Source organism: Schistocerca americana, chromosome 11 (assembly GCF_021461395.2).
Source record: "Schistocerca americana isolate TAMUIC-IGC-003095 chromosome 11, iqSchAmer2.1, whole genome shotgun sequence".
Lineage (NCBI taxonomy): Eukaryota > Metazoa > Arthropoda > Insecta > Orthoptera > Acrididae > Schistocerca > Schistocerca americana.
In genome coordinates, this window is record NC_060129.1 from 139768053 (window position 1) to 139782419 (window position 14367).

The following is a 14367-nucleotide window of genomic DNA, read 5'->3' on the forward strand; positions in this document are numbered from 1 at the left end:
TTTTATGTAAGACACTATACTGATTTTCAGACCAACTTTCAAAGTTGCTATGTTTATATTTTGCAGGCCGAGCTTGAGTGCAGTAGTGTCTGCATCACACAGTCACATCTTTTACATATCTGTGTATAACACTGCAAAGCAATATGATGTGAAACGAATGTGTACGGATTATATTAGGGATGGCGAATGGTTGACATTGGTTTATTGGGAGAATTCTAGGAAAGTGTGATTCATCTGTAAAGAAGACCACCTATAGGATGCTAGTGAAACCTATAGTTGAGTACTGTTCAAGTGTTTGGGATTCATACCAGTTTGGATTAAAGGAAGACATCAAAACAATTCAGAGATGGGCTGCCACATTTTTTACTGGTAGGGTTGAGCAACACGCAAGTGTTACGGACACGCTTTGGGAGCTCAAATGGAAATCCCAGGAGGGAAGGCAACATTCTTTTTGAGGAACACTATTGAGAAAGTTTCGAGAATTGGAATTTGAAGGTGACTGCAGAATCATTCTACTGCCTCTAACATACATTGCATGTTAGGGCCATGAAGATAAGATACGAGAAATTATGGCTCATACGGAGGCATATAGATAGTCATGTTTCCCCTCACTCTTGAAACAGGGAAGCAGAGTGCCCCCTGCCATGTATCTTATGTTGGATTGCGGAGTATCTATGTAATTGTAGCTTGGGTCACAACTTTGTGTTAAGGAGCCCTCACCCAAGTATAGGTCAGGCCGTGATTTTCTCAATGTTTGAGTCATACATTGCTAAAAAACTGGACTGATTTCACATGAGAGCAATGTATGGATGTCTTGCTATTTGTCCCTTGATTAGTGCTGCCTTCTGTTGTCAGTTTATAGAATTATTTCAAAAGATTTCAGTTTCAAGAATTATTTCGTAAGAAACTTTAGTGGACATAACAGCTGCTGTCGCAAATGGCAATCTCTATCACATTCAGAGACTGAAAGAATTCATTGGCAAGAATTCATTGTACCAAGACAGGGATTTGAACCTGGACCTCCCACTTGCAAGGTAGATGGGTTAATCGTATACACCACCTTGACACAGTGGTCAGTGAGAATTGCACATACTACTGAAGGATACCTCACCCTCAGTCCAAATTCCCATTTGCCGCACACAACCAAAGCAGTGTCTCCTAGCCCTTTTTACACGTTTTGCTTCTCGCATAATGTGAAGTCCTGCACAGTGTTGGGTGAAGAGTGATCTGCACTGAGTGATCAAATCAGAATTTGGATTAAGGGGGGAAGCATGCTTGGATAGTCTGTGCAGTTGTGTCTAACCACGGCACCAAGTGGCATAGATGGTTAACGCATCTGCCTAGTAAGCAGAAGACCCGGGTTCGAATCCCAGCCTTGGTTCAAATTTTCATTGCCTGAATGTGGTAGAGATCAGAAATTATGGACATATACATCACTTCTGTTGAGTGAGCAAGAAGGTTTGAAAGTTCAAAAGGAACAAATTGCTCAAAAACTCATCTTGTATGTTTTTTCTTGGGAGGATACTTACACTTTCTGTTATCATTATTCTAAAATTTGTAATCTATCAAAGAAATAAAGTAAATATGAAAAATAAATCTTTTAACATGTATTGCGCTTGAAGATACATCAGTCATATATGTAACTCTTTAAGTAACAGCATAAATGGCCAGATTCATATGGTCTGTCCAAAATTACTTTAGGATTGATGGTTTGGCAAGAGCATGCAGAAATGCAGGATAGAGTTGCCACCCACGTAATCTTACATTCCATCCAGCTCGCACAAATAGGCAAACTATTCACTTTATAAATATAGAAACTGTGTCAATGTATTCTGGAAGAGTTACACTATGTTTTGATTTTTGTTTTATCTGTGTAACAACAAATTATTAAGAAGATATACGGATGGTTTACAAAAATGCTTTTTCACACAACATTACCAAATTTTCGACATGTGAGAAACCTTTTTCTTATTGAAGTTATGTGAATGAAATCTTAAAAATGGTTCAAATGGCTCTGAGCGCTATGGGACTTAACTTCTGAGGTCATCAGTCCCCTAGAACTTAGAACTAATTAAACCCAACTAACCTAAGGACATCACACACATCCATGCCTGAGGCAGGATTTGAACCTGCAACCGTAGCGGTCGCGCGGTTCCAGACTGAAGCGCCTAGAACCACTCGGCCACACCGGCCGGCAATGAATTCTTAAGTATACATCATATTTTCATATGTTTGAAACCACAACTCTGTCAGAGGTCCCTAATGCAAGATAATTTGAGTTAAATATGACGCACAATGGTTCACTCATGTGTCAACTACTAATCAGGTGCCTGTACAATTTTGACACGAGAAACAGATCGCCATAACACTACAAAAAATAAGATCAAGTGTGTTTATCATAGTGGGAAAATGTACTTTAAATAGGCCAACCTCTCTTGTTTAGAAAGAACAAAAGTGATGTAAATAATAGGGCCTTTTTATTACAGCAGTTATATTGTAAATGTAATATTTGTTTTGTGTGATACAGATGGGATTCCTGAGATGACCTTCCTTCGGAATTAGGTGCTACTAAGGCTCTCTTATTAAAATGTCGAAACTTACGACAATATAATTTTCTTATGTAGGTACTTATAGGTGTTAACTGCACACTTCAAACATGCAGCTGAATCCAGCTGTGCTCCATTTCTACAGAAAAAGTCCACTTACATCATTCTCATTTCTATGAAGTGTCAGTATCATTGTCACTAGCACCGTCCTCATTTAATGAAATTATTATCTCCTCCACTGAATTTTCCAAAAGAGCTTCATACTGCCATGATCTTTCCATGATGCTCTGTGTGTTTGACAGCTTTCATTCAGTCTTCAGACATGACCTTCCTGACAGTTTCTCTTGTGATTCTTTCGACTGCAGAGGGTAAATTTGTTGTTATTCCTTGCAACATAACCTGTAATGTGAGCCCACATTAACTCCATTGGCTTTAAATGGCAGTGGTAATGTGGCAGCCTAATGACTGTATGCCCATGCTTTTCTGCCCATTCATCAATCTCATGTAGATGGAGGTGTGGCTTATTGAGAGAGATTTTTTTCCATAAACTCTGCCTTTTTAAGATAATCACTTACATCAACATTATGATGCTGAAGCCTATCAATAATTTCCTCCTTTCAGTTTGCCATGGTACATGCATTATCAACAACAAATGAATGGCAAGGAGCATTACCTAGAACAAATCTTTACGGTTTTTCAAGATTTGTTATTAGTGAATCTTCGAACCATTTGTAAATGTAATGTGGTTCATTTTTTAATGATAATCTTGTTTTCTTTTGCTTTGAAAAGTAGGAGACTGGCAGAAAACCTTACAAGGTGTCTTCATGAAGAAGAATAAGCCTGCCTCTGTGCCTAAAGCCATTTCTATTGTTCCTTTAGCTGTGTCATTATGAGCAGTCCTGCTTGACAGTTTGACCAATATTGACCTATTTTTGTCAAGCCACACCACTTTGTTGATATTTATGCTATGGGTGTCTCTTAAAAGTTGGCATTGCCATGCAACTATATCTTCCATCTCTATCAACAACCTATGGCCACAAAAATGTTCATAGTGAAAGCCTAGGTTGTGTAAAAAGAATCAGGACTTTTTTAAGGTCACACATACTTGCCCAAAGAGTTGGCCATTCCTTCCTGTGATAATAATAAAAAACATGATGAGAGTGCTTCCTCTGCAAATGAATTGATATTGGTATTCTCCTTTTCATAAGACATATTTTCCCAGGGGTGTTAAGTTATGAGTTCTGTCAATTACTTTGTTAATGGAGAGCAGTGGAACACCATTCAGTTTTTTATTCTCAAGGTACGCATGTAACATGCAAACCATTTCTCCCGACTGTGCTCGTATGGCAATCCCCTGGCCAAAAGAGCAACATCAATGATGAACTTTCTCCTGGCATCCTTGAGTACCACACAGTGAATAATAGTAACAACAAGTAACGGTAACAACCAGGACCATTTTTACCACAAGGCAAGACCTGGCAGTCACCTGGGGTGGCAAAATTTTAGAGGTCAGGAAAGGCAGTAAAAATTAATTTCAAATCAGACAGCAAAAAGATTGAGCAAATGAGGAGAAAAATGAAAAATAGGAAAAATTAAAGCACCTAATTCTCTTCAAGAGAATATGGAACAGTTACGAAGTAAGTCTTCACTTACTTTGCCGAAGGTAAACACATTACCTCTACCTAACTCAAAACTAAAGCAGTTGCTACTGTGCCACAGGGGCTGCTAATAGAAGTTGTAAAATTCTCAATAGAAAATACAAACAATTCACTATTTATCTATTTAACTGCAGAAAGTCAGTGCTGAAAAATCTGAGATTCATTCGTCATTCTAAAAATATTTCAGTTAAAACACAAATGAAATAACATCACAAATACCAGATGACCTAGTTTGAAGCTTCAGCATGTTTTCCATCAGTATAACATGATTTCTAAATTCAAGAACAAATTTATTCACACCAGAAAATAGTTTCACATCTTTATTAGTCAATTTTCTTGCAGTTAAATAAAATAAATAATTGATTCAAAATTTGGTTGCACTGGTATATTCAGTTGAGTTCTAGTGTAAAATGTTTGGCACATTCTTCCTATTTTGGTTATTTTGGGAAATTTCAAAACATGAGGACAAAAAATGAGAAACAGAGGACATTTGTTGTCCTCAATCAGTTTTAAAGGTATTGAGGATAAAAATTGAGGACTATCCCCAGAAAATGAGGACATCTGATCACTTTAGTTTAATAATGAAAAGTATAATAGATTTTCATTGTTGTGCCGTTGGCTGTTGGTGGTGGTTGTGAGGGGGCATATTGAGGAGACTGTTGGTAGGAAAAAAGAGGGGGATATCATTTTTCAATTCTTGCCTAGGGTGGCAAAACACCTAGCAGTGGCCTTGGTGACAACAAATAACAGTAATAAAAAATAAAAGAATAACTCCTACAACCATAAAAATGGGTGCAATGATTAGACAGGACAGCAAGCTGACTGCAGCTGAAGCTCACTGCAAGCAGGAACTATTGTGATGGTTGGGTGAAGACTTGGCAACTTTGGGGGTTTGCTGTGGCTGCAGGTTGCATGATATTGATGGAATGTGGCCTTTACCTGTCATGTGGGCTCCCTCCCCCACCACGTCCGTCCTCACTGCAAATTCTGAAATGGTTTTGGACAGACAATAGGACCCATATTCTTCTCAGAACAAAACGGATTTAATCAGGTTGTTCATGCACAGACAAAGTGTTTGTAAATAAAAACATCATGGAAAAACACAGAGAATTTAACGGAGAAACGCTTATTGCGTTTATCAACCTGGAGAAGGCTTTTGATTGTGTGAACCATTATAGCCTAAGGAAGATTACATCTGAATGTGGATATCCTTATCATCTAATAGAGAAATAGTGAAAAGTCTTCACAAAACTACACACATTGTAATAGACACAGGTAGGATTTGATTAGAAGAAAAAAATATTAACCAAGATTTTATACAAGGGTATGGACTATCACCTACTCTTTTTAATAATTACATTGACTACTTTCTTGGCAAATGGAAATGGAAAGTAAACAAAGTAATTAAGATAACAAGTGAGAAATACCTGAATGTACTTAAATTTGCTGATGACATAGTTATTATTTAGAAGAATGAACATTACCTCCAAAGATCAGTGTACAAGCTGAACGAAATTTGCAAGAAGTACAACTTTAAAACTTCTAGCAACAAAATAAAAATAATGACATTCTGAGGAAAATATCCCGTCAGATAAAGAATTGCTTTGGATAACTCAGTTTTAGAAAAAAATGCCTCAAATCCCTTATCTTTTGATTTGGCTCTGATATTGAAAGAAAATACGCAAATTCCAAGCTGTGTGTGGTACCATCATGAAATTCTGTCAAGTAATGGCAGTTACCGGGGTAACCTATAGAAACAAAAGCTGGATTACCAAAGAAAAAAAAAAATTCAAACAGCAGATGAGGTTCCTAAGAAAGACAAAGGGCTACTCAAGAAGAGATATGATTAGAAACAAAAATATTAGAACAGAATTAAATATTTTCAGCGTGAATTTAAAAAATCCAAAAATATCATGAAGACTGGTGACAACAACTCATGAGAATGCCTGTCACAGAATTACTTAGAAGATCTTGAACTATAAGCTAAATGGGAAAAGAGATATTGGAAGACCTCGAAAAAGATGGGAATGATTTTGTTTGAGAGTTCGGAACAGGTGACAGCCTAATCCTTGATAGGAGGATGATGACGATGATGATGGTGATGGTGATGTAGCTTATCAATGGTTTCCTTAAATCAGTTAAGGTAAATGCTGGGATGGTTCCCCTAAAAAGGGCCCAGCAGATTCCTTCCTGCACACATACCCTAAACGAGCAATAGGTGCTTCACTAACAACTTCATTGATAAATGAAAAGCAGTGAAGATCATGTAGTGCTAGGTACAGGAAGCTGGTTTAAATGTGAAATTGATAGCAGTGGGATAGCAGTATTCCTCATTAAGTGTATATCAAAGAGATAGGCAAATGGGAAATGGTGGTGGTGTGTTCATCACAGTAGATGAGAAACTCATAGCCATCGAGATAGAAATTGAAGCTGAATGTGAGGTTGATTGGGCAAGACTCAGTATCAAAAGTGCATGTAAAAAAATAATTGGAACCGTCTATTGCCCACCAGATGCATCTCCTGATGTAATTCAAAATTTCAAAGAAAAGCTCAGTTTACTTCTACTCAGTTTACTTGTATGTAAGTTTCTGTCATAATGCAATCATTGGTGGAGACTTGAATCATCCAACAAACAACCGGGAAAATTAGTTTTTTTAGTGGTGGGCATGATAAGACATCCTGTGAAACATTACTAAATGCCTTTTCTGAAAACTACGTGGAACAGATAGTTTGGAACCCTACAGGGTTATTACAAATGATTGAAGCGATTTCACAGCTGTACAATAACTTTATTATTTGAGATATTTTCACAATGCTTTACACACACATACAAAAACTCAAAACGTTTTTTTAGGCATTCACAAATGTTCGATATGTGCCCCTTTAGTGATTCGGCAGACATCAAGCCGATAATCGAGCTCCTCCCACACTCGGCGCAGCATGTCCCCATCAATGAGTTCGAAAGCATCGTTGATGCGAGCTCGCAGTTCTGGCACGTTTCTTGGTAGAGGAGGTTTAAACACTGAATCTTTCACATAACCCCACAGAAAGAAATCGCATGGGGTTAAGTCGGGAGAGCATGGAGGCCATGACACGAATTGCTGATCGTGATCTCCACCACGACCGATCCATCTGTTTTCCAATCTCCCGTTTAAGAAATGTCGAACATCACGATGGAAGTGCGGCGGAGCACCATCCTGTTGAAAGATGAAGTCGGCGCTGTCGGTCTCCAGTTGTGGCATGAGCCAATTTTCCAGCACGTCCAGATACACGTGTCCCGTAACGTTTTTTTCGCAGAAGAAAAAGGGACCGAAAACTTTAAACCGTGAGATTGTACAAAACACGTTAACTTTTGGTGAATTGCGAATTTGCTGCACGAATGCATGAGGATTCTCTACTGCCCAGATTTGCACATTGTGTTGTTCACTTCACCATTAAGAAACAATGTTGCTTCATCATTGAAAACAAGTTTCGCACTGAACGCATCCTCTTCCACGAGCTGCTGCAACCGCGCCGAAAATTCAAAGCATTTGACTTTGTCATCGGGTGTTAGGGCTTGTAACAATTGTAAATGGTAAGGCTGCTGCTTTAGCCTTTTCCGTAAGATTTTCCAAACCGTCGGCTGTGGTACGTTTAGCTCCCCGCTCACTTTATTCGTCGACTTCCGCGGGCTACGTGTGAAACTTGCCCGCACGCGTTCAACCGTTTCTTCGCTCACTGCAGGCCGACCTGTCGATTTCCCCTTACAAAGGCATCCAGAAGCTTTAAACTGCGCATACCATCACCGAATGGAGTTGGTGGATCTTTGTCGAACTTCGTCCTGAAGTGTCGTCGCACTGTTACGACTGATTGATGTGAGTGCATTTCAAGCACGACATACGCTTTCTCGGCTCCTGTCGCCATTTTGTATCACTGTGCTCTCGAGTGCTCTGGTGGCAGAAACCTGAAGTGCGGCTTCAGCCGAACAAAACTTTATGGGTTTTTCTACGTGTCTGTAGTGTGTCGTGACCATATGTCAATGAATGGAGCTACAGTGAATTTATGAAATCGCTTCAATCATTTGTAATAGCCCTGTACTTATGATGGAAATGTACTGGATCTAATGGCAACAAATAGACCTGACCTCTTTGAGGATGTCCACATTGAAACTGGTACTAGTGACCATGACATGGTTGTGACAACAATGATTAACAAAGGGCAAAGGACAACTAAAACAAATAGAAAGATATAGACATTAAGTGAGCACTCCATCTTCAGGCCACAAGTGGCCCATTTGCACCATCCGACTGCCGTGTTATCCTCAGCTGAGGAACGCGGAGAGGAGTGGCGTGTGGTCAGCACACCACTCTCCCAGTCGTTACGATGGTTTTCTTTGACCAGAGCCGCTACTATTCAGTCGAGTAGCTCCTCAATTGGCATCACGAGGCTGAGTGCACCCCGAAAAATGGCAACAACACATGGTACCCACATGGTCACCCATCCAAGTGCCAGCCACGCCCGACAGCGCTTAACTTCGGTGACCTGACGGGAACCGGTGTATCCACTGCGGCAAGGCCATTGCCTAGACATTAAGTAAACTAGTTGAAAAATCAACAGTGTTGTATCTCAGCAAACAACTTGAAACTTCCAGCACACAGAAAGAGCATCTAGAGGAACAATGGCTCAAGTTGAAAAGAATGATTGACCATGAACTGGATAGGTATGTGGCCAGTCAAACAGTGGTATACAATCACTCAAAGAAACTTCTGAAGAAACAGAAATTACAGCATAATAGCTGTAAAACGAAGCATAGGGCTATAGATAGAGAGATGTTGAAGCAAATGTGTTTGGCTGTCGAGGGAGCAATGTGCGATGCCTTCAATGACTACCATAGCGGAATATTGTCAAATGATCTTTCACAGAAGCCAAAGAAATTCTAGTTGTATGAATTGGATTGTTTGGGGGAGGAGACCAGACAGTGAGGTCATCGTCTCATCGTATTAGGGAGGGACGGGGAAGGAAGTCGGCCGTGCCCTTATCAAAGGAACCATCCCGGCATTTGCCTGGAGCGATTTAGGGAAATCACGGGAAACCTAAATCAGGATGGTCGGACTCGGGATTGAACCGTCGTCCTCCCGTCTTGTTGTATGTAAAGGCTGTTAGTGGCACCAGAGTTAGTGTCCAGTCCCTAGCGAATGAGACAGGAACTGAAACTGAGGGTAGCAGAGCAGAAGCTAAAATGCTTGACTCCTTGTTTAGGCATTACTTTACAAAGGCAAACCCAGGAGAAGTGCTCCAATTTAATCCCCATGCCACTGAAAAATGAATGAAATAAATATTACTGTCAGTGGTGTTGAGAAACAGCTGAAATAGTTAAAACTGAACAAAGCTCCAGGCTCCAGTGGAATCCTTGTCAGATCCTATACTGAATTTTTGGCTGAGTTAGCCCCTCTTCTAGCTATAATCTGTTGTAGATCCCTCAAACAAATAACTGTACCCAGTTCATGGGAAAAGGCACAGGTCACACTTACAGGAAGGGTAGTAGAACTGATCCACAAAACTACTGTCCAATATTGTTAACATCGATTTGTTGTAGAATCCTAGATATATTCTGAGCTCGAGCACAATGAGGTATCTCGAACAGAATGACCTCCTCCATACCATACGGCATGGATTCCTAATACATCGATCATGTGAGACCCAACTCATACTTTTCTCACACGATTTACTGATAGCTTTGGATCAAGGCAGTCAGGTAGATGCAGTATTTCCTGATTTCTGAAAAGTGTTTAACTCAGTAACACCCCTATGCTTTCATCACAAGTATGATCATAAGAGGTATCAAGTGAAATTTGTGAAAGGGTTGATGACTGTGGTATCTCAGATGGATAGTCATTCTCAGACAGAGAAGTAACTTTAGGTGTGCCCCAGGGAAGTGTGTCAGGACCCTTGCTGTTGATGATGTTTATTAATGACCTTGCAGACAATATTAATAGTAACATCAGGATTTTTGTAGATGGTGCAGTTTCCTATAAGGAAGTACTATTTGAAAGAAGCTGCATAAATATTCAGTTATATCTTGATAAATTTCAGAATGGTGGAAACATTTGCAGCTTACTTTAAATGTTTAGAAATGTGAAGTTGTGTACTCCACAAAACACTGTGACTATGATATCAATGAGACACTGTTGGAATCAGCCAATTCTTAGAAATACCCGGGTGTGACACTTCGTAAGGATGTGAAATGGAATTATCACTTAGGCTCAGTGGTGAGTAAAGCAGTTGCTAGACTTTGGTTTATTGATAGAATACAGGGGAAGTGCACTAAGTCTACTAAGGAGATTTCTAACAAATCGCTCATGTGACCAGTTCTAGAATATTGCTCAAGTGTGTTGGACCTATACCAAATAGAACTAAAGTGCGCATCATTTACAATGGCAGCCAAGTTTAGGTTCGTTCTGCGCATCTGACGTCACAAAACACGGTCAGCCAATGAACAGAGAAGGACATTGCCAGAGCTCGACTGCAGTGCAGAGCACGGACGAGTGCCTTCAGTTTTAGAAAAGTTCAGTCATAAATAAAGTAATTGAACAAAAGCAATGTCTTGATAGCAGACTTTCTTTTATAGAAAGTTTGAAAAAAGCATTCTTTATACCAATTGCTTCATATTCTATTAATTAATTAAACCAAACAAGCAATAAGACTCCTAATTCAGGCGATAGCAAGGAAAGGTGTTTGTATCATTCTCACGAACCGCTTTTTCGCAATAAAGAACAGCAGTAATTGTTTATTTCCTATTGTACTTCAACGAAACGTGAGTAATTCATAGGCATACCAACAGTGTTTGTCGGTATTTTGCATGATATTTTAGGGTCCTCCAGGAACTCTGTTTCATGACGAGCTGCGTTAGCATAATGGGTACGATGTTTGGCTGCCACGCACAAGGTTCTGAGTTCAAACCTCGATCGGCACTTAATATTTTCTTTATTTACTTCTTTCTTACTTCATGAATTTTATTCGTTTGAATGTAATTTTTTGAATATTTCTAGTGCTTTATGTCTTCATTATAATCATAATAAGTTTTCGGTTTTTCTAATTTTGTCCTCCAATATTTCTTTTCACAGCAATTAAAAACAATGAAAAGGCACACATACAATATTCATGTTATCTGTTTTGTTTGTATATCTTTTCTTCCGCAGTTGCTGTTTTACTATTATATTGAGGCATATTCTTTTGCGACAGTATTAAAAGTATTATTTAGAGTTAAATTTCGGCTCGTACATTGCCGAGCTACTTGATTGTCTGATGCAATTCTTTGCTTCGCTGCTTTGGTAGCATCATATTCAATGTTTTCGTCGACTGATCTATGTTTTGGCAAGTATTTGCTGTCCGTTGTGACAAACACAAATTGTTTGGGCACTGCGCCTCACTGACAATATATTTTAGTTTCTATGTTTTGTTACGTCCACAATTCAGTTTTGTGTACTTTGCCAACTTCGTTTTAATCAGAACGTTTTAGAAAAAAGCGAAATGGCTCTGGTATAAATAAAACTTTTATTACAGTCACGAAACACGGGATATTTCTCAATATTACATACGACACCTATCTGGTACTTAAATTAAATGAGATATTGTTATACAGTAAACTTTGTATGAAATTTAGATATCTTGTCCACATTTCATTCTCAACATTGTGGCAACTAAAATCGACCATACGGAAATTATATGCTATGGACTTTTACCTCTACAAACTCTTCAAAATTACGCGCAATGGTTGCTGCACAATAACTGCATTGAACATCGATACAAAATTAAGTCTTTTATGGGGGAAGGTATCAGTCAAGAAGAGGTGTAAAAATCAAATTTTTGCGCCAAATAGTTTTTGTGAAATCAAATAATAAGTGTGTCAAGGCAGTCAGAACACCATGTGTCTGCACAGGCGAGCAGTGCAGTGACGACAAAATTGCACACAGCACGGAATGCGGGGAGCACTCTGTAGCAGCGAAAGGGTTCATGCGCCCGTGGTGGCTTTACTTCATAAACTGCGCGCTCCCCTCTAAACGTAAGTTTGTGAACTATAATATACTATGGCGCTGCTTCTCTTGGCGCGTGCGTCGTTTGCAACTGGCAACGCAGCAATCTCCCGTGTCTGGGCGAGGATGCGCGAGCCGCCAAGATAAAAGAATTTAAGTATAACAGGGGATATTGAACGTATACAGAGAAAGGCAGCAGGAATGGTCATAGGTTCATTTGATCTGTGGGAGAGTGTCACAGAGATAGTGAAGAACATGAACTGAAAGACTCTTGAAGATAGACGTAAACTATCCTGAGAGAGCCTACTAACAAAGTTTTAGAAACTGGCTTTAAATGATGACTCTAGGAATATACTGCAACCCCCTATATAATTGCTCACATAGGGATTGTGAGGGTAAGATTAGAATAATTACAGCATGCACAGAGGCATTAAATCAGTTATTCTTCCCATGCTCTGTCCATGAATGGAAGAGGAAGAAACCCTAATAACTGGTAAAGTGGGACATACCCTCCACCTTGCATTTCACAGTGATTTGTAGAGTATAGATGTAGCTGTAGATGTTAAGCAAACTCATCCCCTTTTCTTCTGCAGGTTCTTTGCAAAGATACCAGTGCGCCACTGGGAAGGCGTGGAGCAGCCGAAGCTGATGGAGGCGTGGCGGAAGTTGGGGATGCTCTGAGCTGTCATCACTGTCTAATACATTTCCATTCAGTCGTGTACATGAATTCATAAATACATCATTTACAAAAATAGTGAAGAATCCAAAATAAATAAAGAAATATTATTCTGCTTTACTGTATTTATAATTCCTGATACCTGATCTGAAGATTGTTGTACTTGGCCCTGTCAGTGTGTCATCATTATGTTATGTGCCCTCTTGTCCAAATTAACTGAAGCCTTGAGTGCCATTTTTCCAACTGTCAGCTTTTGACCTAACACAGGCCAAGAGGTATGCTACAAATCAGTGTCACCACAACCTACATTCAAAAAAATTGTCATTCCCTTCCATTTTCCACATGTACCACATCACACAGCACATCATCATTATGTCATGTGGAGGCACTGACATCTGGGATCAGTAGGTCTAAGACTTTCAACTCTGCACCACACATGGGGCTTGTAGTGAAATTGCGTGAGTAAGGAATATTGTCTCAATTGTGAGACTGGATTCGTGATTTCCTGTCAGAGAGGTCACAGTTCGTAGTAACTGACGGAAAGTCACTGAGTGAAACGTTGATTTCTGGCATTCCCCAATGAAGTGTTATGGGCCTTCTGCTATTTTTTATCAATCCTCTTATGTTGTTGTTGTCGTCTCCCCCCCCCCCCCCCCCTTTTTTTTTGAGAACGTAACACTTTTGTACCAATTGTGGCTTTTATGAAATTGTAAATGCTGACTGCACATGGATCATCTGCTGTATTTCAGTAAATAACATGTTTATTTACAATGCGGAACTCGCCATTTTTATTGACTTTTTATGACTATCCACCCAATACACATAATGCATATATGGCAACGAGGATGTGTGCTGGAACCCTATGATTAAACTTGTCCAAAATCTCACCGATTACCTTACACTAAAGCTTTTTAGCTATTTTACCTCCACACTGGGTGTGCCTTAGACCAATATCAGATGTTGAAAGTGAGGTTATGAAACACCATCTGTGACACTGAAAGTCAGAACACAATATCAGAACTAAGGAACTAGCAATGATAAAATTTATTAATGACAAAAGCAAAACTCATACTGGATGTTCTCAATGAAGGCCACATGTTACAGCCTTCGCACAGCTGGAAATTGAAAGAATAGGGAAAGTGTCACCTGAACATTTCATAATGTCATCATCTGTTTGGTCAAACATACAAATGTGCCAAACAATATTTTGAAGACAATACATACCACCTTTCACGTTACCCTCTGCCACCACCTCCCTCCTTTCCAGGTGCAAAATAATGTCGGGAAAAGTGTATTCTTCTCCAGACTGACTCTTTCACCATTGAAAAAAACTAAAATTGTTTAACCTATTTATGCTTTTTGTTGATGCATAATGTAAGCTCTATATTTGTCCAGCCACATATTGCAAAATCTAAATTATCTTCCCACCTGAAGTTTTCATTGGTTTATTTTTTGATTTCACACTTGTCGGTGAA

General features: G+C 39.3%; 1 protein-coding gene and 1 pseudogene across 2 annotated transcripts in view; one reads left to right on the forward strand and one right to left on the reverse strand.

Annotated features, from left to right (window-relative positions):
* The window catches only part of LOC124553823 (L-galactose dehydrogenase-like), a 99608-nt gene extending 86596 nt beyond the window's left edge, over positions 1–13012 (forward strand). For both annotated transcript variants that reach the window (XM_047127810.1, XM_047127809.1), the window contains exon 8: positions 12810–13012. In XM_047127810.1, coding sequence (XP_046983766.1) covers positions 12810–12897 — 88 coding nt within the window. In that variant the 3' untranslated portion in view covers positions 12898–13012. The remainder of the gene's footprint in view (positions 1–12809) is intronic.
* Positions 8650–8766, reverse strand: LOC124554253 (annotated as a pseudogene).
* Positions 13013–14367: the final 1355 nt, after the last annotated feature.